This window comes from Varroa jacobsoni, unplaced genomic scaffold, assembly GCF_002532875.2.
Source record: "Varroa jacobsoni isolate VJ856 unplaced genomic scaffold, vjacob_1.0 scaffold_882, whole genome shotgun sequence".
Taxonomy (NCBI): Eukaryota; Metazoa; Arthropoda; class Arachnida; order Mesostigmata; family Varroidae; genus Varroa; species Varroa jacobsoni.
This window is the reverse complement of record NW_019213784.1, coordinates 29,387-56,360: the sequence shown is the minus strand read 5'-3', so window position 1 is coordinate 56,360 and position 26,974 is coordinate 29,387. Positions and strand designations below refer to the sequence as shown.

The following is a 26,974-nucleotide window of genomic DNA, read 5'->3' as shown; positions in this document are numbered from 1 at the left end:
CCACACTTTTGGCACCGTCATTCTTATACTATACCCATCTGTTCACGTTTGTAGGGTACATATGCTACTCTGATAAGCCGAAAAAGCTAGATCCGTTTTTACGTGACCTTGTGGTGGTATGCTTAGCTTATATACTCTTCACTATTTTACATTATTCTTTATTACGATAATCAGCATGACTGTTATACTGAAATGTAACACAATTTTGCATTCACAGGCGGCTCGGCGTCAGGCTGAACTAAAAGACCCGCGTCTGCGAGATGACCTTGCGGCTGCCCGGGCAATTTTAAAAAAGAACTCGACCATGCTGCTGACCGCGTCAAAAGTCTATGTCAGACATCCTGAACTGTCCGCCGCAAAGGAAAATCGTGACTATGTCATTAAAAGGGTTAGTACATTCACTAAAAAGCAAACTACTCTGCGTAGGCAGAACGCGAAATTGAGATCGATTGATTCTGAGATTGTCCTTTAATTGTTTAGACTGTTATGGTTGTTGCCGTTAATAACCGTTAGTAAAGTCAACTAGACAACAACAAATCGAACAACGAATTTGACCACAAGTAAAGTAGAAAAACAGCAATATGTACATAATGACTACATCGCAGATTCTTTGAGTATGATCGTTTGCTCTGTTTCGCCTTATCACAAATGGATTACTCTGCTTAGCGTTTCGCCATATATGTTTGTAAAATGCCTATTAGGTAACGCTTATATAGTACTAACTGGCCCGAAATATGCATCATTAAACCTTTGCGTCTATTGTTTGTTATTATGTAGTATTATGGGGTACAGGATGTTACTTCTAGTATTTATTTCTTATAGATTAGACACCTTATACATATCTGACTAACACTGCTTGTCGGTCAATCATGGTTTGAAAATTAAATGCCAATTGTGTAATATGTTTCCAAACTACTGCATAGAAATAGCTGATACCCAATGATTATTTTGTAATGAGATAATATGAATACGCTCAAAATTGAAATTATTTTGAAAAAACAAAAGTTTCAACCCAAGTGGAAATTGAAAGACAGTGAGTTCTCACCTGTTTGAACAGTTTCTGTACCTAGACTTGATCGGACCGCCCAAATTTTACAGTATTGCCTACAAAAGCAACGCTTGGGCCCTCTCGGTAAAGACGGGTATGTATATATATATATATATATATATATACATGTAGCACGCTAAAAAATTTGCATCTAAATACTAAAAATGTGCAAGCCAAGTAAAAAAAAATGAAGCCCGTGAGTTGGCTTGAGTGAGGCCGGTTGGCTTTCCGTACCCGAGAAGAACTACTTGTAAGCAAGCATATTCCGCCATCGATTTACTTCAAAAAGCCATAGATAGCGAAATTTCATATGGAAATGCGCATATGGAAATGCGAATTGTAGTTCTATATATCGTTGTCCAGAAGCTGCAAAAGCACTGGATCAAGTGTGTAAAAACAATATCCCAAATATTTTTTTTTTACAAACTTTTTAACAAAGTCATCATACTATTCTAAGTAGTTTTAAGCGTCGAAGTCGGCCATATTCGCTTGAAACACCCTAATAACATTTGGCTTTACTGTATGTTGAACATTTATTTTTATAGTGCAATATGCCAAGCAATTTTTTGTCGTTAAACGGTTAGCACGTTATCGTAGATTTGATCGTAGACGTGCTGTAGACGTATGCGGTCAACATCCGCGTTGAAAACGTATGTGATAGGGACGCGGAACCTAAACGCTTTTTATTCGTTACTATTAAAATAGTGATCACGTCTGTTAGGTAGATAATGAAAAAAAAAACATGAGCGTTTTAATTGCACACGCTTTGTGTAAATATTCAATCCGTACTTGTAATGTCCGTAACCATCTTTCTCTTCCTTCTATTTTTACAGTTTTGTGAGGCGGTTAATACGATCAACACAGTGGCTCAAGGACGCCACTCAGGCCTGAACGGGGAAACCGGGAATGGCACAGGAGGTCTGCTCAGTACATCGATTGGATACGACGGACCTGGAGAGCTGGCTGCTGCTATTGATGATTTCGATGTAAGCACAGTAATATTCACTAAGATCGATAAAAAAAAATACATTCCTTTTTTTTTTTTATATTACATGCATTCTTCGTGCCGAATTTGTATAGATTTTTTGTATAGATCACAATTGTGAGTAGTAGGTAACGAAAGGAAATAGCTGCTCTGAAAGGAATCTCTTTGAAACGTTCATCTTGCCTAAAAGGGTACATTCGTTTGCTTACTCTTATTTTCAAAAAAACAACTTTTTCATTGACGATAAGTTTCGCATATAAGCAATGTGGGCTCAAACCAACTGCTCCCTAGATCTGCGTCTAGTGTTTGTCTTTGATCTCACGGAGCTACCGCTACATGAAGAACCTAAAATGAATTTATTTTTGTTGTATTGTTTCCGAAATAATAGGACAATGCAAACCGAAAAAAAATAAAAAAAACTGACCGATTTACGAACTACCTTAAACTGAAAGGCTTCCGTTGTGGATCTGACAGGCCACGCGTGCAATTGTTTAATTGAAGTATCGATGTCAAAGTTTAATGGCTGATATCGGCAGGGCAATCGTTTTCCAGCCAGAAGCAATATTCGCGACCTTGTTTTTCCCTGTCTGGGCGGATTAGATTGTCCTCCGGTGCAGGGGCGGATTTAGTAAAATGTATCCGACGCCTGTCTGGTCTCTGTTTGTGCTCCCGTTTTCATGAATTGCCCTCGATAAGTCGATAAGACAAATAGATCTTAAATGTGAGTGACAGGAATTTGCCTACGCTACCTGTAAAGAGAACTTCCCCCTTGCTTGCTCCTCGCGAATATCTTTTGCGGAGAGCTAATCAAGAAGGATAGATTTCAGGATCAGAACACTGGTATTAGTAGTGCTTCTCAGAGTCCCCGATTGTGTTAGCAAAGCGTCTGTCGTACAAGCCGAGTAATGTTATTATAATAAGCAGTGCGCTGTATAAATGGTTCTCCGGTACGAAGTTTGCGTTGAAAGATAGCATGTGTTAATTCGAAACGCGTAGGTCCCTAGTAGACCTTAATAACCATGTTTCTAATGTAGGAAAATATATTACATTTACTTTTTACATGTAATATTCCTACAATAGATACAAGTAATAAACGCTTTTTTACGGTATACTGGACAGTCATGAAAACGGCCTCGTATGAATACCCGTATTACTTTATATTTATACATAGTAATCTCGAAAGGTTGATTCTCGAGACGAAAACCTTTAAAATCAAATGAATGTTATTTTTGGTTTTTTACGGGATAATAACTTGCCTTATCGCGCTTTTTCCTAGACATCACCGCTTAGTCCTTTCAGCCGCCATCTGCCCTAGACGGGTTTGTCTACCGGTACCGAATCTGTCGACCGACATACCGGTGCTTCTGACGTAAATGATGGTCGCAGTCTAGACTATTGTTGATTTTTGAAACCAGACAATTTACAAGCCGCGTCCTTTGTGCCAGTAACAAAAAGATTGTTAGGCTAATTTTTGGCCTGTTGCAAGCCTTGTCGAACACGGGACGGTCTTCAATAGGATTTTCGGTAGAATATTATTCTCGTTACGTTATTAAAAACGTGCTTCACTACATTTGCCTTGTCATCAGACAGAGGTACATTGTTCGGTAATCGTGTCTATGAATATAAAATTTACATCACCAAAAATGATCTCTTTTCGAAATGTTTTTATATCCTAACTATATGTTGGTGATGTTCCCCTTTGCAACAGGAAAATGGTCATCATTCCACTTTGTTTATTTTTTTATCTAGCACCAAACCATCAATAGCAAAAATAGATTTTTGCTATTGATGGTTTGGTTTGATGGCGATAGATTGCAGTTAATCAAATATACATATATTTCGAATGGCTGTTACCAATTGTATTCACCCAACTCTATGTATAATATCAATATCTGTATTCGGACGCATGTACAGTTTTCTGGGATCATGTCTACCGTTCGGCAAACATTTGAATGCTAAATTCAATTTAAAGCATTAGCGAAATATTACATAACTCCGCTTATACTACCTATGGAAGTACAGGGCCAAACAGGAACATGAAAAGCCTTAAATGTATTTAATCATTGTATCTATTGGCCGATGTTTTGTAGCCCGAGAGTCGAGGGGTAAATGGTTGTTGTTGCCAGGGAACAATTGTCCACACGCTGATCAAACGTTTAACATTGATGCTTCCCATGTATCATCGTGGCTTTCAGACTGTAGATGGGTCAAAGTTTAATTAGGGTTGCATGTCGTCAGCATATCCCATGATTACTTCAGACTAGTACCATAATATTCGTTTGTAGCGAGTGCTCTCTGGTTTGTGCAACCGTTGCGGGGCCATTTGTGCATATGTATAGTTAATTCGATCTGCCTTCTGAAATATAGTTTTCACAACGGTTAGCTTATAAAACTTTTCGCATTTACGTATTCTGTCTGTTTACGTTACGGAATACGATTTTTTTTTCAGCCGAAGATCTCAGCGAACTCGACGTTCGTGTGTGCCTGTGTTAAAATTTGAAATTGTTGCTTTCGTGTTGATTGGCAGTATATCTGCAGTTTCGAGTTTGTAACAAACAGCCTTTCGCCGATATTGCCATTTGTGAATACTGATTTATGCGAATAAACAGGAACGGTTCTATATTCCTACCTACTTCTGCTGTTTTTTTGATTGCAGGGATGTCTATATGTTGTAGGCCCACTTCTGGGTTTTTCGGCTGATTTTACCACGTCTCCAGGAAAATCTGCTAACGGGCAATGCGTGTTTTCTCGTGAACCCGCTTTTTTTCAGATTTATTCGTATGTTTGTCTGAATGCAGGTTCGTTCATAGGTGATTCGTTCTTGTCTGTGGAATAGGAGGTCGATCTTGCAGCGTTGTCTCTCTGTCTCTGGCTCTATATAGGCACTATTATACCTATTTAGGGCGCGAATAGAACTGTTGGGCGTACGCTCGATGCTGGCCGGGACCCAGTTGTAGATGGGTACGGACGTAAATCGCTGACAAAAAGAATAAGTGAAAGAACTGCGAGAATGAAAGTAAGACGAGCCTTGGGCATCAGCGCAGAACACTGGGCGGAATGCTACGAGGAAAGACTGCTGTGCACGTGTACTCCTCGGAGAAGGGCATAGGTTAGGAATTGAGTTTCACCATAAGAAAATTCGAACCAGGCCTAGTGACACGCAGGGAGGTTGTAAAGGCGTAGACAAGTCGGCTTTAGTGTGTACTTATATACTTTATTGAGCACATATAAAGTCCATGTGGCGCGTAATAGAAATCATAATAATAAATAAAAAAATTCCGTCACGCAGTTTGCGAACCAGCCAGCTTTGAAATGATGGCTTGGTAGGGAACTTATCTGACAGTAAGAACAACAAACAAAGAAGGTCTATATATATCCGTTGGCTGGAGTAAGATCTGCTAGAAACTGCTGGAAGTGACTGAAACAAAGAACCGAAATGGCGAAAATCAGTATTTCGATTACCAATCCGAAATCATATTCGGCTTAATATGTGGTATACCATAATTGGTATCATTCGTTCGAAGGAAAGCGTTATCCGTGACCGTACTCAACTGCACTTGTACATTTCTAATCCTGTGTAATACATATAGATACATCTTTCGACCACACAATACGCATACAATGAATTCCTCTCATAGTTCCTCAATGCTAGGCCCTAAATCAATTATTTTGCTCTCTTAAATCCAGTAACTAGCTGCGCATTGAGCTCTGCAACTCATTTTTGTCATTGCGGATGCCATTTCAGGAAAGAATTCATCTTGATCCGTCCACATATTCTGAGCAACGAACTCGGCCTGCGCTTGAGGAATGTCTAGAGTCGATCATTTCCGGAGCGGCACTTATGGCCGACTCGGCCTGCACCCGTGATGAGAGACGCGAACGTATCGTTGCCGAGTGCAACGCCGTTCGACAAGCATTGCAGGATCTCCTTTCCGAATACATGGCCAATGCAGGTGTGTTGATAACGAATTTTCAGAAGACACAATATGCCTAACATGCTCGACATACCTAACACATCACTATTATACCCCAGCTAGTTATTCAGTTTCAAAGTCCGCCGGATATAGCCTAAGAGATGTATGTTTAGATGACGTAATGAGGGGTTCGGCGTAACAGTGACATATGCTTTACATTCAAAGTTGAACACTACGCAAAATACATGCCATCTCTGTTAGCTTAGTTTTTAAGCTAGTCAGCAAAGATCAAACACTGACACGTCAGTTATCTTCAGCTCCAAGCCAAACATTGATATGAAGATATAACTTGCAGATAAAATTGCAAAAGTTAATTTCTTTCTCATGCGGTAGTGGATTTGGTCCACGCTGCAAGGAGACACTAAGCACAAGCAAGAGACACCGAACTTGTTTCTTCCGTTCGAAGGTACATCACCTTCGTAAAGTCAATTTTGGATGGCCGAGTTCAGTAAGTTTGATTCAGTGACCAAGCTAGAGATTCAGTAACCAAGCAGCCTATGTACTATAAGTGTTTTCCTCCACATAATGAAGAATATAGTAAGCAAATAAGCAAACGGGAAGCATGACTCTCTATAACAGTGAGAAAAGTTTGAGAGAGATCGGCTGGGTCTCTCGTATGGAATAGTACAACACAAGTGGCAGTAACTCTGGATCTTGAATGAGACAGGCTTCTTTCAACAAGTCGAGAGGTTTGTAGTTGCAATTTCCTGGTTGTTTCCTTTGGCTGTAGTTTCTGCTCCACTCGAAATACTTTGTTCTCACATATGGTGCAGGGCGACACAGAAGAGGATTACTAAGCTGAAGGTTAAAAAAAATACGAAAACAGGATGGAAAGACCATGCGTAGAGTTGCCTTCATAGATAGACGAAGGAAGGTGGCCTTGCCGGTTTTATTTTCTGATTAGCTATTCCAAGGAGCGGGAAGAGAAGTGGGCAAAAAAAGAGACGAAATGCCCAAAAGGGTACAGAGGAGACAAAGATAGGTTTGTTGGTTGTTGGCCTTCGAGCAAAGTATTTACTTATTGAAGATTGTTGACGTGCTCTTTGGCAAGGTGTCACCTTAAGAAAGATGACTTCAAAGGTAGGAAGCAAGCAATGGAACTAATTAAGAAAGAACAGCCAGTAATTTTGAAACTAGAAACGGAAATGGTCAACTTTCCTAGACGATCTAAAAGGCCGCAGCGGCTCGATAGCAGGCCAGCATATAATTAGACATAACAATGAGACTATCATTCTTCAAGTTTCGCTATATCGAACACGAATATACTGACTGAATTTAATTGCAATGGAAATCTTTAAGATTGCTTTCGTCTCGGGTTGGTGACATTTGTTTTTTTGTACTACATAATTGCTAGGAAAGTTTAGATTTGCGCCTGTTCAATGCGATGCAGTGCTCTTTTGTTCTTCAGGATCGCTTAAACGGCTAAAATATCCGGCAGGAACGATCGATCTATACCTGAAAATTGCAGAAAAGCGGGCGCTTTAATTACTTTATGGCGTGGTCAAATCCTGCTAAGATTTTTTCGTCGTAAAATATTTCTAAAATTAAACAAAATTCGTAGATTCGAGAGAATTAGCAGCGATTAGATCTAACTTGGTCTGGCAGAAGACTTTAATTTTGCTGCTATTCCCGCAGCAGCCCAACAAAACTGCTTAATCAGACTGGAACATCCAGAACAGAAATGGCTTTGCGTCCACTGCCGGCAGACGCTAATGTAAGTAGCACAGGAATCGTACTATTTATTGAAGAGAGGAGAAGCAAATACGGAAGCTAAGTGCTACTGTTTCGGCCTGATATAGATGTAGTGGCCCATTGCAAACCAAGTCTCGCGTCCCAATAAGTGACTCTCGAACGAATGGCCGGTCGCTTGATTTCTTAATTTGGTCCTAAATAATATTTTTTAGCACTGAGCCGCGCAAAACTTCGTTTTATTCACCTTATTCATATTCACGTACTTTATATTAGGTCGCCGCTCTCCTTCTGAAGGTCTGGATAAGGCTCGTGAGCAAATGGTCCATAAAACGCGTGATTTACGCAGGGTACTACGGAAAGCTGTGGTCGACCACGTATGTGACGAGTTCCTCGAGCCAGATTTGCCGCTGCACCTCCTTGTCGAAGCGGCGCGGGTTGGGGACGAGGCTCGGGTCGAGGAATGTCAGCAGTTACTCAAGGAGCACGCAGCCAAGCTTGTCGAAGTTGCCCAGTTGGCTTGTTCAATGTCCAACAACGAAGACGGCATCAAGATGGTGCGCCACGCTGCACAGCACATTGAACAGCTATGCCCGCAGGTAAATATTACGAAATCATTAACCTCACCTTGTTGGATCATTCCGTTTCTATGAAGAATCGCATGGATTAGAAAACCAATTAAACTTGGAAGATTTATATAGTGTTAAAATTCCGAAGTCCAAAGGGTACACAGTACGATAGAAAGTTAGTGAAATTAATTACTATCTAGAGAATGTCTTGACTTTTAGGTGGTGAACGCGGCGCGCATCCTGGCGTCTCGTCCTTCGTCAAAGGTCGCACAGGAGAACGTTGAAGCATTCCGCGCTGCTTGGGAAAATCAGGTACGGCTCCTGACTGAAGCCGTGGACGATATAACGACGATTGATGATTTCCTCGCCGTGTCAGGTAATATCAGGTTCATACGATTGTTGGTAATCCGGTTGTTTTTATTCAACTCCCGTCTGAACTTCTTATATTGAGAGATAATGATGAGTCCGACGCTAGAGGGCACACGACTCTCGTGGCCTCAAACGATATAGTAGGATGCTTGCCGCGGTTCCATATGAATGTGCCGCGTTGTTTTTTTTTTGAACACCGTTGCAAATGTTTGGCCATATTTATGCAACACTCGCAGAGCACAAGTGTAGCATTATAAATGATGGTTCTATTTCAGAAAATCATATTCTGGAAGACGTAAACAAGTGCGTGTTGGCACTGCAAGAAGGTGACGGCGTGTCCCTTGATCGTGTGGCAGGCGCTATCAGGGGTCGAGCCGCTCGCGTCGCAGCAGTGGTCACATCCGAAATGGACAATTATGAACCTGGCATCTACACCGAGAGAGTCCTTGAAGCCGTACAGGTAGTCCATGAATGAATCACCTAACTTCTGTTAGTTTCTGCAGCATGTGCAACTCCTTACGACATAAAATAGCATTAGTTAAAGGAAGAGGAAAATTAAGAATGAATAACATATTTAGAAGGAAACATTGGACAAAAGGAAAAATATGACCTGATCACGTACGATTTAGGATACTTAGAGAAAAATGGCTTTATTTGATATTTTTACTTACTAATTTCAGGCCCTACGAGAACAAGTTATGCCGAATTTTGCACAAAAGGTGGACGCCGCCGTGACCGCTTTGAGTCAGGGCGCGTCAACCGATGAAAACGACTTTATTGATGCCTCTAGGTAAGAACATAGTGTCGCGCACGATTTCCACCGGTTTCAACATGTTGATCTCAGTAGCTATACAAATTTCGACCTATTATTAATTAATGATCCTACTTTATTATTACTTATTATTACCTACTTATTTATTATTATACATTATATACTTATTTATTATTATATATGAGGCAGACAATAATGTCTATACGTGCATATAGATATGCATTTTATAAAAAGTGTGCGGTCCCGCCTCCTAGTGTTAGTGATGAATGTACCAAATTCTCAAATTTTTAAATATTTCATAAGTACTACTTCTACCTGACGATTCAGTTGCTAAACGTTTAATGACATCATCACTTAATTAAGCTATAACTAAATATTGTAACATTTCTATAAGCATTGTGTACCGTCTCTTTTCAGGTTAGTGTATGACGGTGTCAGAGAAATCAGGAGGACCGTACTCATGAACAGAGTAAGTATTAGACCCTCGGTAATTCGCCCGTAATTAATTAAAACTCAAAACACGAGTCAATGGCTTAATTACACTAAGCTGTCTAATTGAGCCTTAACTCCTTGATACTCTATATATATTATATTTGTTCCTTTTTCAGAGTGCAGAAGAACTTGACTCTGAGACGGAAATCGAATACGAGGATAATACGTACGAGACTCGAAGCACGAAATCGTCCGTACACGATGTCGACGAATACCCCGATGTCACTGGTGTTTCTAACGCCCGAGATGCTTATCGAATGGTGTCGGAAGAGGAGAAAGCCAAAATTGCTGCACAGGTTGAAACCTTCCGGACCGAGAAGTATCGCTTTGATCGCGAAGTGGCTAAATGGGACGATAAGGGCAATGATATTATCGTGATCGCCAAGCAAATGTGCATGATCATGATGGAAATGACAGATTTCACTCGTGGTAAAGGTCCGCTCAAAACCACAATGGACGTCATTAATGCTGCTAAGAAGATTAGTGAGCACGGTACACGCTTGGACAAGCTGGCCCGGTCGATTGCTGATCAGTGCCCTGAATCCGACACGAAAAAGGATCTGATCGCGTACTTGCAGCGTATCGCCCTATATTGTCATCAGCTCAATATTACATCAAAAGTCAAGGCCGACGTACAAAATATCTCCGGCAACCTCATCGTCTCCGGGGTATAATCACATTAATATATTTGAATATAAATATCATAGGATTGATTTTGACTAATATTGGCGGCGCAGAAAAGATATCCGAATAGCTTTCAAACAAAAGATGTCATTTAATTATTAGGAAATACCTTGACTTACGAAATAGTAGCTAGGCGGACTATATACCATAAGTAATAATAACGATTGTGTTTTCACAGCTGGACAGCGCGACGTCGTTGATTCAGGCCGCGAAGAACCTCATGAATGCCGTCGTCCTGACCGTAAAGGCATCATATGTCGCATCCACCAAGTACCCCCGACAGGGAGCTATCGTGACCGTAAGTCGTCATCTCGTTTTGTTATGTTTTTTTTACAAATAATAATAATGCCAATGCTCTCCCTTGGTGCATAGAAGATTTGGCTCGCGCGGGCAGATTTCGATTAGCATCATTAGCCCTCTATTCTGTATATAATTGCTTAGCTTGATCAACATTCAATTCGAATTGCAGTCGCCGATCGTGGTTTGGAAAATGAAGGCTCCCGAAAAGAAGCCTCTGGTGAGACGCGAAAAGCCCGAGGAGGTTCGCGCAAAAGTTCGCAAAGGTTCGCAGAAGAAGAACATCACTCCCATAAAGGCGCTCAGCGAATTTCACAGCCCCGTAGAATCAGTGTGAAGGCACCATGCCATTATTCGAAACGGCTCCATACATTCAACTTTACCATGTCTTTTATCGTGACGGCGTGGGTTTGAAGTCTTGCTAACACAGAAGCCATTGCAGCGGTCGTAACAAATCAAATTCGGGTTATTTTTCCCCACCTTTCACATGCCTGGGTCCCAGATACCGGAACAGCTAGACGACTTGTTGCTTGATAAAAAAGCAAATGTATCAGTTGGATCTGGCATAAGACAAATAAGAATTATCAACGTTTTGAAATTCTCAGTGTAAAAGTTCTATAATACCCAGTCCACAGCAGAACGAACAGAGAGTGAATGTGAACCTGGAAAAGACAGCCAATGAGGCCTTTATCTCGTTGTGATTACGTATGCTGGATCCAACTGTGTATCTTTGGCTTTAGGTATGCTCACCAGCATAACATGCACCATACCTGCAATAGAAATTAGGCATTAGGGTACGTGAACAAACACCTAACCTTCCCATTGAATTAATTGCGTAATTATATCATGTAAGTAGTCTGTGACAAAGGTCGGGTCAACGAAGTGATGACCATCTGTAAGGTACATCTTAAGAAGCCACAATATTACTGTTAGTTGTTCCATCATATATCAAGAATTTTATTGCTTATTTCATAATTATACATTACTACGTCCTGAATTCGTTTGACACAGTGCACACCACGTTATCTAGTTCGCCTTTTAGCGCTATGTTGGCCTAAATATACATTTTCGACTGCAACTATAATATACGGTTAGGTTGTTATTGCCTACATCCGCGGATTTTTTCCGATTATATCCGTGCTGCCGTACCTAGTGTCTAGGCACAAATTGACACAACGATTTTATTTTGTTATCAACAGCCATGTATTTTCTGTGCACACACAAACATATACATCTGGGCGGGAACGATACTTAGCAATAACGAAACACAAGCCGACGACGAAGTCGTACCACCAGAAGAACGAGATTTTACATTTTGTTACCCAACATTCCTTTGAATCAATGAAATGACCCAAATATCCGGGCGGAACAAACTACACAAACACGGCGTCAATCGATTTCGTTCTCGAATCCGGGACAGCGTCACAAATTTAAGCGTATTCTCGTCGTTTTGATGTACTATCATTGTTTGGAAAGAGACACAAAGCAGATGTGTGTTTGGGGTATATTTGTTGCATGTATTTGTCGGAGATTTGTTTGCACATACAAAGCCAGCCATCTCGTTTGTAAGAAATTGTATTTTTGTAATTAGTAAGCCCCAAAATAGGTATTTCGCGTGTGGCAACATCAAAGAAAAAGAAAAGATGCCAATAAAGAAGATGGACTTTTCGCGACCAGCATATATATTTCATCCCACTCGAGTAGAGATCTTCATCGTAAATAGGGTTTATATGGGACCTTAGCCACAAATCGATCTCTAAGTGGGTCACCTTCGTAAACAAGTTATCTCTACGAATAACAAGTTGTGAAATTTATATGAACTGCCAATATTAGTTGTTATGAAGAGTCTGGCTGGTGAAGGTCGTGCGTGTAGAGCGAGGAACTCCTACGACGCACCATTTCATTGCTTTGGCCATCACTAACCAGCAATATATATTAAGTAAAAAAAGATAACACATAATATAATAATACTGCCTACTTATTTTTTGCAGCTTAAAAAATACTCTACGACGTTTTTGTCTATCGACGCTGTCCCTGTATATAAAAAAAAAAAAAAAAAAATTAGTCCTGCATTATGTTGATTTGACACGTTTGCCAAAAAACAGAAAATTAATTTCACAGCGTATTATTTTGTTTCCCACAAGGCTACATACCATAATTTTTTTATATTTTACAAGACTGGCATAAAGCCAAACGTCGATTTGAGTAGATTGACATTTAAAACATGACCGCTCCACTCAGAATATTTCAATTGTCAACACCTGAACACCCTTTGCCAAAAAGACTGTTTTTCTTTGAACGTCAATTTTTCTTCGTCTAATTGTTATTAACTGTCAGATATCTAGTATACATACAATATTACCTTATTGCGGATAACGCCGGATTCGTCGACTTTTGGCGTGAAAAAATACATCTTGATCGACCGACAGCCGTACGGCAGTATGTAGCTTAGATCTCGAGCATGATTCTTCTGAATCAATCGAAATCTATTGATACACTAAGGTGTAAATTTAATTTGTATGCCTCCTTAGATCTTTTTACCTGCGCTATTTTTTTACTGTTTTAAAAGCGTCGAAGTACTTCGATGTGACATTTACTTAATTCAAAAAAGTAAAGAGGATGTAAAGATGCTGTATGAAAGGGAAATCTAGATGGATAAGGGTACGAAGAATCAGGAGTTTCTATATACACATGTCGATAAGAAAGTATCCGTCGAAACAAACACACATACGACCAAATCGTCAATCGAAACACAAGTAGACTAATATATATATACAGAGAGAGAGAGAGAGTCAAATAGTTTAGTGTTTGATCAAAATATTACGAGTCCAACATGGCCTATGTGTCTATGACTGTGGATGGGGCCTTCTGGTCCGTTTGGGTGAAACGTTCGCACTTGCGAGTCTACCGTCCTTTGTGGAAAATGATGGCAGTGTATTGCTTTTCTGTGAAACTATAAGCCTCGCGTCAGGTGTCGTCCGGGCGAGCTAGGTTACCAATCTATGCACTTGCATAGTGCGCACACATTGCTTCAAGCAAGCATCAGGTTGCTATTAAAACGATAACCGTATTTATTTCTGAATGCCGTAGGAAGCCAGGGTCAGTAGCCAGAAAGTATTGAGACGGCGGAGTGCATAAAACGCATCGTGACCCAAAGATACCATATATGTACTGTGCATAGAGGTAACTGCTAGGATGACCCAAGTTCGAGCAGCAAACGCAGAAATCAGCAGAATTACAATGACCATGAGTGATGGACTCTTCTGTGAACCGCCGGCGCCTTCTGCATCGAACTGATCCAGTGTCATTGAGAGCGATGTCACTGAAAGTAAATGTGCTATTCGCAGCTACCGGAAAAGAAACAGCCTGGTGCATATATATATATACACACATACATACAAATATATATACATATATCGACACAATGAAAACAAAACATACAAGATATATTCTTTTCTAGCGCAAATTTTCAGAATGTGTGGGCATGAAATTCCTAAACGCTTATCAAGTAGATGCACTTTATTCCACATGTTGAATACTTGACTATAGCGTCCCATCAACGACACTGGAATATCTGTACATTATTGTGTACTACCAGCTGTGATGGACATAAGCTACAGTTGTCGATTGGAAGTGCACGATTTTTGTGCGATCCAAGCTATACCTTTAACTGACGAACTTGTATGCCTCTGTTATTGCATGTTATCAGGTTTTTGTCTGCGTGTGAGGTTACATTGCCTTCATAGACACACATAGCCGTTCCCCGAACCCGTCTGTTTGAAGTTATGTTGGGTGTATTATATCTATATTGTTTTCATCATCATTCATACATCGTGTTATTCAACAATGAATCAGTTACTTAAAATCATCAAATGCAGCAACTTTGCAGCAAAGCACACTTTTTCTGCTAAGATCTGCCCGCATTTATGTACGAGGCCAACTTGAGGGTTCGGAGGATCTGCAACAGGAGGAGGCGAAGAAGGCGGAGCAGGTGCGGCGGAGCATCAGATGATTTTGTATTATTCACGTATCGTTTATATCATTTCATTGGATTGTATTTAACATTGTTACTGTTTAGTTTCTCGTGCCTGCATGAACTTAACTCGAACTTCGCTAGTGATGCTTATGACGATGGCCTATCGAATATCGCACAAATCTTGGATGTAGTTTTTTAAAGTCCACTTACTGCTCATTAACTGAAAGGTACAATAAGACGTTCAAACTAACAATAGACAACTTGATTGGCTTTTCTCTTCGTTTTTTCTGTTTAATTTCATACTGTGTTGCATGCTACATCGTATATATGTAATATGACTAACATAACTTTACTCTTAGCAGCCAGCGAGGACAGCTTCGAGAAGACAAACTCGGAAGACCTGGCAACCCCCTATGGTAAGACGGCTCCTGCTTGAGTCGGCGATATTTTGCCCCAACCAAAACCTCAGGCATACGCACTTGTGCATACCTAGCATGCGTGCAACCATTAGGAAGATGATAGTCGAAACAAACCCATCGTACTAGACGAGACCTGTGCAAAAAAAACCTGTGTCTCAGATGTTCTTTGTGTGAAATACAGGGAAATGTGGCTACAGAATTTTCATGTAACTTGCGTATTTGTCTCGAACTTCGTAAATAGCCTAACATTATCCGTATCGAGGTGTGAAAAAAATAGTTCTTTGAACCACGCTGTTTTTGCAGTGCCCAATGGCTCTCATATAATTTAATTACTGGCGATGTCTATGAACCGAACTTGCATGTAGCCGTTGCCCATCGCCAGTCTCACAACTGACATGTGTTCATGTTAGTATTACGATATCTGTCTACATATTGCGAACGTGTCGTGCGTGAAAAGCACTTGTTCCGTTCACGACCGTGACTTAGATGGGTAACGGAACCTTGGGATGAGAGAACATCAAAACCAGGCCGGCGCCATTTAGCATAAGTCTATTACCACTACGACATGTTTGGCCTTAATTGTCTTCAATGAGCACATTTCATGTAAATTACTACTTACGCCAAAGACAGTACCGTTTAAATACCGATAATATATTACATCACGATATTCAACAACGTTGTGACAACTTTTTTTTTCTATGCGGCCGCGAGCATGGACAACGTAATAATACTGAAATTAATGTTAACGAACAGTCAATGGGGGTAATAAGATGTAAGTCGAAGCTGCCAAGGTGCAAAGCCTGGAAGACCTATTAAATACGTTGAGGAACTGAGGAGCGGGTGGATATATATGACAAATACTTCAGAAATAACTACTGTAGTAATAACCGATTATATTATGTTGGCGATTATAACTTGACAGGTCATGTAAGTTGACTAAACGCTTTGAACGCCATCTTTAAGACAAAATCAGACCGATCTGTTCTGAGGGAAGTTGAATCCTATATATATATAAGGCAAAACTTTTGTTTCTGTGAAATAGTATTAGCAAACTAAATATATGCAATTTCGGTCGATAACTTCCTGCCACCTTTTGGTAACATCATAACTCCTCATTATAGAATCTCTGCAGTTTCTGAGAGAAGAATTGTCACAATGTTAATTTTTGCATCCCTCCATTGAACTAAAATTAATCATATTAAAAGAGCTCCACGGAGATCGAAGCAGATTATATAATTTGCGGTGTAAGAATTACTTTATTATACGAGTTCTCTCAATTTAGAATAGAGAAAGATGCATTTGGCGCGGCATTGTCGTGGTCGAAAACAACGCCTTCTTTCTCCATTGATTCTCGTTAATTTTTTCAATGGTTTGTTGTAATCCTGGTAGTTTTTTGACAGTAAAAATCCAAATCAATTGTTGTGCCAAGCGGATAATGGATGATATAATTCCGATCACCTTCTTCAGTCACCTTCTTCAGTCTAAGCTTGCCACAGTAAATTTCACTTGCATATTAGTGTCACGTGTGACCCACTTGTCTTCACCGCTTTAGAAATGGCTCGAGTTTGTTGCGTTTCTGTGAAGATTCAAAGATGGAAGTACAATTGGATAAATTATCGAGAAGTATTTTTTAGAGCTAGCTCCCTTCAGTTGGCTTAATAATGTTTTGCGATGCGTATTTGGCAATTTCGCCCACTTTCTCTGCAACCAGCCGAGACTACGAGAAACATCTCTCAGAATAGGTCTCAAGAACGAAAATAACAAAATCATCTGTACCGTTTACGCACTTTAACCATGTAACACACATTTTTTTTCTTTCATAGGCAGATGTAGTAGTATGTGTGCTTATAACGTATTGCTTGCCCTATAGCTAAATAAAGGCACTCCAATAGATTAAGCACATCTACTATTGCCAAAATCACTCTAGCGAGTGGTACCGACGCGATTCATATTACTTGAAACTAGGAAAACATTCAGTACCTTTTCGACAATTCACTAGTATAAACTACCGTAGTAACCTTTGCTCAGTTGCGCATTTTTCAGGAGCTATTGATCCTTTCACGGAAAAATCATTACTTTGCCTATATTATTTATATATATATATATATAAATATTACGTTGCCTAGCATGGTCTCCAATAAATGGATATTTTTTCAGCCTTTCAATTTTTTAGATGATGGTTAAATTTATTATTCTGTGAGCTTTTTACCGCATAACTTGAAATGAGTTTAAGCTCATCTACAATTAATATAGCTTTTTTCTGCCGATTGGGACAATCCACTTTATTTTTTATCTAGATAATTTAGGCAACACTTCGTCTTAATATGTACGTACAATAATAGAGAACATTAACAAATTTGTCAGTTCAAATATTAGTGATAGGTATAAATCTGCGAACGAGTAAAGAATGAAGATTTTTGACGAACTTGCCTCTGTCGCGTAATTGCTATATAGACAATTATATCGACTCAAATTTATGATTGTAATACATACAAATTACGGAACGACGCTATTTCAGTAAAAATATCACAATGTAGAAGAGTTTATATAGATTTAACGCATAGTAGAAATTACGTATTGCCCGTAGGAAGTTGTGCGTAAGTATAGACATTCATAAATGAACGAGACATGGTCCCAAATTGTCGAACAGCCTGCGTTTTTGTCTTCCTGTAAAGTTCAATTAAAACCATGTTTGGAGAAATTATAGAGACAACATATAATAGCTTTTGTAACAAAGGTTGTAACGAAGCAGATTTGAGCCGTGACCGACAGAGCGATAAATGCACCAAGGAAACAAAGCATGACAGTATAACTCACAAAAAGAAGACGATTGATACCTATAATACAAAAAAAATTTTTTCCTATTTAGAACGAGTAAATTTGATGGGATATTAGCAAAGGATTATACGCACTATTGTCAAAGGGGACTTTTTCGGTCAATAAAAGTGATAACAACATGATGAAAATGAACACGCCGTGTGAAAATCTTTGGGCAAACAGTCATAAAATCAACCAAATGACAATAACGACGACGCTAGAGTTGCCCATGAAGAATGGTCGTGGAGAGTAAACCTATGGAGATATATGTAAGATGTGTTTAAAAAACCAAAAAGCTTTCAAATTTGTACGCAAATAATTGTTCTGATAGATCGACAACCCCCCAATGGTCACATCGATGAATAGGTTGCTAAAAATTCATACGAGACTAATGCCGCCCCGAAGTAGGCAAATAAACGGAGTAAAAGCGATACAACCATCTGCTCGCAATAAATATATCGCTTCGGAAATCTTATCGAGTCTTTGTTAACGACGTTTAGTAACGTATGGATTGATGTTAGATATACATTTGTCTCGCAGATACTATGGTGTTATTTTTGACAGTTGCACGTGGCTACAGGTTACAGGATCGTGGTACAATTCGGCCTGTATCTCCTTTAAGGTTTCTACATAGCATCGGTCGAAGTTTTTTTAATTTATCGTATATTCTTATATCCGTAAGAGTTCCGATTTGTTGCTGAGTTAATACTGTGAACTCCCGCCGGATCCAATGAGTGTTGTGTCTGAAAGGCAGTCAACGCGATAAACTAAGGGCGTCATTCATTATTGCTTGACCAGGGCCAGAATCCAGCACTTACTGCAGAACAATAAAGATGAATCTGATGTAACTGGAAAAAATTATGTAATATTTGTACAGCTTTACACTATAGTTTAGTTCATTCGACTAAGGTTTGTCGGACGATGATGATCATTACTATCATTTTCATCATCATCATTTCATTATTTTTTTTAATTTATCCTATATTCTTATATTATAATATACAATAATAACATTAAATATTTATGCTGATTAACAAAAGTAAAGATTCTCAGCAAAGGGCCTATCAGCTTATATACCGAGGAAAATATATCGAAGTTAAAATGAAAACCTTACAAATTTAGTGGCGAATGAAGTTTTCTATTTTCGAATGTTAACACCGATTTTTTTACTTCCAAGATTTGCATCAAACGAGTACTCGAGAAGCATGTTAATATAACAGTAAAGGGTAACTCGTATCCTCTATTTTTACACAATAACGTATTGACTTACCCAAATCCTTGACCGTGACTCGCTTTTCGAAAGTTCCGCGCGGCTTGTGGTCGTCGATCCGTTGTTTTGTCGAATTAAAACGCACCGGTCTGCTTGACACAGTCGGCACTCATTAGAGTACTAATTTCTATTCTACGCCTATATACTTTCTGATCTCGTACGCTATTTCGATGGGCGGTCCCCTACATCGGCGACATGGAGGGCAAACATTTTTTAAAATACATAACAATAAACAATTTGCCCATTTTGGATGCAAAGCAGAAAGGCAAATCGTTTGATAACAAATGTTCATAATAAAGCTTTCCAGTTCGAAATATTACTTATGATTAACGTCATTCTCTGTATAGGGCAAATGAAACGTATCATGGTTTACGAAACAGTAAAAGCTGATACGTTCGTAACAGATAGCTGAAATTACAATACGACGGAAGTTGCAGTTGTGATTTATAGTTTATTACCATTTAGGCTATTGTATTCCATACGTGATAATTCCACCGCCTGCATAGCGTATGCGGAATACGTTACGTCTGATCTGGCTCCGAAAAATTAGTCGTTCGAAACTTGATTCTGAGTACTTACGCTGGGGTTTTCTTAAGTGCGTGTGCCCGTCGAATAAGGAATCGTTCGAACTTGTCTTCTAAGCCGGATAGAATGGAGAAGAGTGAAAAACCTAACCACATACCGAGGTATCCCCCCATATATCCAAACACTTCTACGATCTGCAAACGACACATTGTGACATGTTTACACATTGAGCTGCGTCCTTCGGTGCACCCGTAGGGTTCAGTTCTCACATTGGTTAACGATTGTGTGATCACAATGTAATGGCGTATTCCATTACGCATTAAATGCCTGGAAAGTAAACTGCATTGCTTCATCTTTGTTCTCGAACTATTCTACAGCGCGTCATGGCCAATGGTCTTTTAGAAGGATATTGATTCTGGACGGAACGAGAAAAATCCGCCTGTATTCCAATAGAAAACTAATTACCATTGGACTTATAATAGAAAGCAACTTTACTTTATGAGAATGTGAGACCTTTAATCGTTCACTTACCGATAGTTTTGGTTGATAGAGGAAAATCTTCTGTGTGTCTGAAGAAAACTTTACCTTGATGAAAAGTTTATTCAAACTGTAAAGCAAAATCCCCGGATGTATATGTATTAGTGAAATGGGACGCTTAGTTTTTGTATCTATAAAAACCTACACGCAAACAAAAGCGGATAGTCTGACACAGTTTGCATAGCAGTTAAAGAGACGTTAAGACAAGCAGTTACGATACTTACCCGACATTGGTGCTGTCCTACCAAAAAAAAAAAAAAAAAAAAAAACATTATTCTTTGCTGCACTGTGGTCCGCTAGCCATTTTCGGAACCGCCTTGGTGTTTAGCATCGAAAGAACCTATAGGGCAATTCATCATGAATCATTATTGTTGGGCGTCTACGTAAAAGCTGATATTACATTTTTTCTTCAGAGTCCCAGAGAGGCTACTGTGTTCAGTAAGGACTTGTCCGGCAGTAGCTGCTGGGAAGATTCGCTGACGAATTTCCTAATAAACTGAGATGAACCGATGCCACTTTGTGTCTAATTTTGTATTTTAGCTCACCTTTACCGAAATACGGGTAGGGCCCGAACCAACGAAATGCCAGCTAAGAAACGTCTAGTGACTGCATTAGCACTACTAGTCTTCAAACAAGGTTGCTTAAAATACTCAATGACTGATTAGGCCGGTAGGCTTTAGGTTAGACTAAATTCTGCAGTCATGTAAGACAAACTGACAACCTGCTAGAGAGGTTTATTCGAAATATACAGTTCAGTCGGCTAACAATTAAATGTAATTTTTGCTATGCAACTTACGGGAATTAGTGACATCCCCGTCAACCGAACGTCATACGTTGTTTCGCTGAAAGTAAATAGGTGCCGTATTATTACTTTTTATATATCATAACTACCTATAAACACTATGACTCGACCCAGTGTTTATCATTGCGCATATAGAGCTACTATTATTATTATTATTGTCATTAGGCATTAGAGTGATTCGATAAGAAGAGTGGCAAAAGCTTACTCGCAGGGCGCGCGGCAGCGCTTGCTGCAGACGATGAAGGTATTGTTTTTCTCGAGTTCATTCTGACATTTCTCTGTAAAATTCCAGCATAGTGACTACACTTCGCCTTCGAGTACCTATGACCTTTGAACTCGGCTCATTAAAATATGTTCTCTACGTCTTTCGTAGACAGCCCGTCTTGTAACCTAACCTTTTTGAAAATTAACATATTATGCACTAAAATGACATTTTAAAGCTCACATCGATCCTTGCTAATAGCACGTTAAGCCGTGAATTCGAAGAATATTAAAAACTTTACCCAAAACAGCTGAATTGGAGTATCTACATAATTGAATGACTTAAACATTTGTACGCAAGTATCGTCACACGTTCTACGTAAAATCTTATAGGGCGGAACTAACTCCCCAAAAAGTTAGAACTTCTACTCGAGTAAGAAGATTGATGAAACAAATTATTATTGAATCAAAATAAAGAATTAACAGTGTCTGCTAGGCGCAGTATTGGCCGACGCTTAAAAGGTCAACACCGGTAACGGCCGAATATTTAAAAATAATTTGCCCTCAAGGCATTTTAACACTTGTAATTAAAATGTACTTTGGTATTAGATATTTATGCTTTTTTTTTTCACACAGAACTATACAATGGATGTTGCAATCTTTCATCAAAGCTTCACTGGAAACAACGCGACGAGTAAGTGAACCCCTGATATCCATCTATTCTTGTCTCCCAGGAAGAACAGCTGACCATTGTGAACACGAGCGCAAGCTGGTTTTCCAAAATATGCTGAATATTCATATAGAGGACTAACACATCCACAGAAACGATGTTCCAATTGCATGCGGCACTTTTGGATGCAGGTCTGTAATACGCCCAAGACAATTAGAAATAAGTAGATTTAACAATACTTCTTCGAGTGACAGAACTTTTAATAGAAAGATTCTCATTTTTATACCTACGTATATTTACTTCCAGCAGTTTAAGAACACATCTTTTTTATGTTCTTGAAAAGGCTCAATATTATTATATTAAGAAAATATTCAATTGTACAATTGTTGCTAAGCAACAAACATCTTGGCTTTGATATCCGCCCATTTCCAGGGCAGCGCCCTCTTTCAGGTAATCACTGCACCCTGACGCATACGGAGGAGGTAGGCGCTTTGTAACCTGCTGTGTCACCGACAGGACGTAGAGCATACCTGAAACCGGTAGAAGACATCAATATAGTGAATAGTTCGTTGTGTATCGCATTGTATAGCGTTTTTCCCTTCAGCCCATCTTGACCTTACTCGACCCGCGAGAGTGAAAAGTGAATGTATTTATAATAATGTGTAACAAACGCAAAAACAACGTTCAACACTAGATAACATTATAATAACACTTCACTATTCGACGCAACAAAGAATGAGTCCCGTCCGTTAAACTTCGCTAGTTATCGTCGGAAATGTTAACGGTCTACAATAGGCATGCTGCTATCTATGGCCGGATGAACAAAAAAATGAATGAAAGGAGTTGAGATTATAATACCTATTAATTCCAGTGCTCAACCATGCACCTACACTAGCAGATTTGCTCCTGCATAAATCTCGTGTGTAAAGACTTTTTTTTTTACAGAAATATTTTATAGGAAAAAAGAATCAGCCTGTAGAAATATTTACGTAAACGTCTAACGGAACAAAGCTTACCCGCCTCAGCGATTAGTGAAGCAAGCTTATCTGGAGGGGTCGTTTCTGGTCGATGAATGAGTATAGGGTAACTGTTTTCTTTTTGCAGGCTCATGGTCTTCTCTGGACTCCAGATTACGTTCAATGTCAACTCTATTCACAAATATAAAAAGTCCATATTCCTTCATGCTTCACAGTAATTTCACACTTTGACATTATCAAAGCGGCAATTTAAAATGGGAAGAGATTATCAGCTGAGTAAAATTATGCATCTAAAGGATAACATATGTGTTTCAACTCGTTAGTTGTGCAACGCCTCAGAAAATAATTTTGTTGTGTTAAAATTGTTTGCGCCGTTTCAGTGCAGAACTTTAAAACCGTTCATAAGAACATTTCCATGTTTATTCTATTCATAAAATACATTGACATCGCATGAAGGGTTGCCAACATACCATCATAAGGATACTTGTCGTCATAAGGTAAATAACATCAATATCGGCAGAGCTTAGCTAAATAAAAAAAAAAATAAATAAAATTGAACTCTATGGGTTTATCGTGTTTTTTTTTACAAACAAATCATAAAAGTAGAACGGTTACGTAAGATCTTAAAAATGCACACCCAAGGTCCAAGGAGATCTGCAGGCGAGGTAGGCGTCTCTGCGGTGGTCTGTGATTAGTAAATCAAGCGTGTAACACATATGTCCTGGATGACGATAATAGGAACGCCTTAGCCTATAAGGGAAACACAGTAATTTTTATGAATTCGGGGAATGTATAATCTTTTGCTACTTTAACAGATGAAGATGAACACTCTCAAACTGCCAGATGAACGTTTTATCGTACGACAAAAGGTCGAAAAAATGTACTTAAATTATGTGACTCAAGAAAATACATCATTAGTGGTCCTAATAAAAGTCTAATTAGGTTTGTGTCTGACATACGCTTATACTGTGCTGCCCGTAAACTTACGTTTTTCCTAAAAGTAAACCCACGTTTTCTATATATGTCGTGTCCCCTCTAGGTTTATTTTTGCACCTTGCTCATCGTTTTCTCTTCTGTAATACCTAGCTTGCGCAATATCAAACACTAAGCTAAGTTATCATTCGAACGATCAGATTTGTTGAGGTTAGCTGAAATGATATGATGATACTAACGCTTCAAAGCAGGTAAACGCTGGACAAGTAGGATCGTTCGATCGCATGTAACACTCCATCACCTCATTCGGTTTTAAAGCAACGTCTTTTTGCAAGTCGAAATCGTACTCGATCCTAAAATTGTTGTCACCGACATTTTGAGAACCATCGACGCAAGCATGAGGAACTGCGGCGCACAAACGGGAACGATTGATCCTGATACAAACATGAAAATATAACAATATAGAAATGTGAAAGCCATCGCTTTTCTATGATCATGAAGTCTACAGATCAAGTTCGCACGTTGTCAACTTACAACTAGTTCATCACTTTGACACTGATCCAGTGAAAGCAGATGCGTTTGAAATAATCTTCCCATTCGAATAACGCCTCCATCGACGCCTGGGTGGATTTTCTTTAGTGCGTATTGTGCCTCACCCTGACCTACATCATATCAATCACTTACCAGTTCTCGGAGCAGATGGTTACGGCCGGAAACAGAATGCCTTTCTGCAATTGCTCGACGACGGTGACAGTAAATGGGTAGAGACAATACATCTTTAATATGGTTGACACCTGGTACATGAAGCCACTGAGTGAAACCAGCCAGATGCATACTCGTATTATGCCGTAGAGTGTGAGCTCCATTGCGGCTTCGTCTGATCCTCGAGCCGTACAATTTAAGAAATCGATTGCCCAAAAAAAAAGCTGTACGCTAATCCTATTACTAATATGGCACACGTTTCGATTTGGCGTTTGAAAATGGATTAATACATTTACTGTGGGAGTTCTGATATCATCTTGAATACTAACTTGTCAATGAAGGTTACTCTAAAAAAATGTCGCCTTCGTTCGGTCTTCGCTTAAAGCTATTCGTAGAGTTAAACAAAGTACGCGTATTTATCAATGTTAAATAGTGTTCGGTGGCTGAACAATCGATACCTTTGATATTCCGAACATCAGCTTGCCCTATCCTGAAGCACGAACGTTGATGTACAGCCCTACATGAATGTATAGATAATTATTGAATCTCGAACGATGAAGCGATGAGTCGGGCGAGCAAAAACACATTTTGTAGCATAGCTCTAACTTATTAATTATGGGTCACTCATGCGTACCCCATGGAATCGTAGAGGCAATATGCAGATTCTAGTCATTGTGTATTCATCGCATATCGTTCGGGCGAGCTAGCGGACGTTCATGTTTAAGTAATATATTATTTTAGATAATTTACAGATGAACTTCAATGGACATCGGTACAAAAATGCAACAAAGCCGCCAAGTAGTTGTAAACTATACCGTGTTGTATTTTTAATGTACCCGTCTTTTAAATTCATCATTAGACGTAGTTTGGATATTTTGCGACTATTGATATTGAGTACAAGGAGAGGGACAGACGACAAAAAGTATAAGGTATCAACGAGGTCGGTTGAAACTAGGCGTGAAAGAAATAACATTCAATAGCCAAAAAAATGAACTAAAGTGTCAGATGAATTAGATAGAGCAGCATTGAGCGTATATCCAGTAATTCATTGCGCGAATTGTAGAAAAAAAAAGATATATATATATGATTATGTTGATTTTCAACCTATACTAGTACAATATAATGAAAAAAAGTCATTGGGTAATTAGACTGAGGTATTTTATAGACGCGTTTCGCGTATATTGCATGAAAAAGATAAATAAATGTAAAGCGGGCAATTTGACTAGATGGGTCACAAGTATAGTAACAACAGGGAGCGATATGAAAGAATGAAACCTAGTAACAAATTTTAGTTAACAAATCACGAATAACTGTAGCTAAGAAGACGCTGTGCGCTCAACGGAAGAGGAAAAGCCCGAACACAGGAGAAAAAAGAGGGATCTCGAAAACATGCAGAAGGTCTAAGATAGAAAAAGATTCGCGCCAGACGTTTTAAAACTAGCATATATAATGGTTACATCTGTGACTGGTATTAAGCATCCTTTGCGTATATCGCGCCTGCTTAGCATCGTGATGTGTCGAGAATGCATACTATCACAAAAGCTGATTTCAACACCCAGTCACATATAAAGAATGTAATGAGTCACTGAACGCAAAACAGTCATTTCGGTTTATAGTTTGGAAGTACAAAAGGAAAGCTCACAAAAAAAACAGGGAAATATTGACCAAAAATACGAGTAATTCTAAATTTTCTTGGTGATAATCCCAAAAGATCCGAGCATTACGCATCGTGAAGTTACTACCATTGATTTGACAACATGGAGTCACCATAATGACATGTCAAAAGAATGATTAGGCCCTCTAATGTAGACAAAATCTTGAAGCTATACCGACGATGTGCTCCAGAGAATTTGTCTATACAATAAATATTGCCAAGAACGTTAAAAACATAACGAAGCTGAAAAAAATGAATAGATGTTATTTGCGTGTGCCGATTGTAGCCGGGTGAGGAAAACGTATGGTAGAAACATGGTACTATCAAATAGATTCGCATCAACTAATAAACGGTAAAAAGCAGTATGAGGTGGAACTAACAAATGCTACGGAATCGTGAGTGGGTAGTGGCGAAACAATCAAGCGCGTGCACAAGAGAATTCAAACTTGCGCAATGAATGGCGGTATCTGAAAGGATATGTGGATGTATAATAGGATATGCCAACCCGCCAAATTTGAATTACTGGTGGGATTTCAAAATAGCCATCATACGTAGAGCTGCGTTAGAATAGTTTCATTCATTAGAAAAGTTACTGGCTGAAAAAGCAAATTG

General features: G+C 39.2%; 2 protein-coding genes across 5 annotated transcripts in view; one reads left to right on the top strand and one right to left on the bottom strand.

Moving 5' to 3' along the window:
* Window positions 1–18,561, top strand: part of alpha-Cat (catenin alpha) — a 28,768-nt gene extending 10,207 nt beyond the window's left edge. The window contains exons 3-13 of the mRNA XM_022840705.2: window positions 218–388; window positions 1,882–2,034; window positions 5,779–5,986; window positions 7,973–8,295; window positions 8,485–8,641; window positions 8,910–9,094; window positions 9,315–9,424; window positions 9,824–9,875; window positions 10,015–10,566; window positions 10,761–10,880; window positions 11,052–18,561. Of these exons, the coding sequence (XP_022696440.1) occupies window positions 218–388; window positions 1,882–2,034; window positions 5,779–5,986; window positions 7,973–8,295; window positions 8,485–8,641; window positions 8,910–9,094; window positions 9,315–9,424; window positions 9,824–9,875; window positions 10,015–10,566; window positions 10,761–10,880; window positions 11,052–11,216 (2,196 nt within the window). The 3' untranslated portion in view covers window positions 11,217–18,561. The remainder of the gene's footprint in view (window positions 1–217; window positions 389–1,881; window positions 2,035–5,778; window positions 5,987–7,972; window positions 8,296–8,484; window positions 8,642–8,909; window positions 9,095–9,314; window positions 9,425–9,823; window positions 9,876–10,014; window positions 10,567–10,760; window positions 10,881–11,051) is intronic.
* The window catches only part of LOC111264647 (acid-sensing ion channel 1), a 14,725-nt gene continuing 6,308 nt past the window's right edge, over window positions 18,558–26,974 (bottom strand). The window contains exons 2-14 of one of the 4 annotated variants that reach the window (XM_022840706.2): window positions 24,691–24,932; window positions 24,246–24,440; window positions 23,711–23,823; window positions 23,113–23,244; window positions 22,499–22,626; window positions 22,175–22,289; window positions 21,431–21,503; window positions 21,220–21,265; window positions 20,648–20,664; window positions 20,418–20,493; window positions 19,941–20,080; window positions 19,362–19,450; window positions 18,558–18,834 (exon numbers count right to left, since the gene is read on the bottom strand). In XM_022840706.2, coding sequence (XP_022696441.1) covers window positions 18,794–18,834; window positions 19,362–19,450; window positions 19,941–20,080; window positions 20,418–20,493; window positions 20,648–20,664; window positions 21,220–21,265; window positions 21,431–21,503; window positions 22,175–22,289; window positions 22,499–22,626; window positions 23,113–23,244; window positions 23,711–23,823; window positions 24,246–24,440; window positions 24,691–24,932 — 1,407 coding nt within the window. In that variant the 3' untranslated portion in view covers window positions 18,558–18,793. Of the gene's footprint in view, window positions 18,835–19,361; window positions 19,544–19,940; window positions 20,214–20,417; window positions 20,494–20,647; window positions 20,665–21,219; window positions 21,266–21,430; window positions 21,504–22,174; window positions 22,290–22,498; window positions 22,627–23,112; window positions 23,245–23,710; window positions 23,824–24,245; window positions 24,441–24,690; window positions 26,918–26,974 lie in introns of those variants that run through there. The other 3 variants (XM_022840709.2, XM_022840707.1, XM_022840710.2) reach the window with 3 other exon arrangements.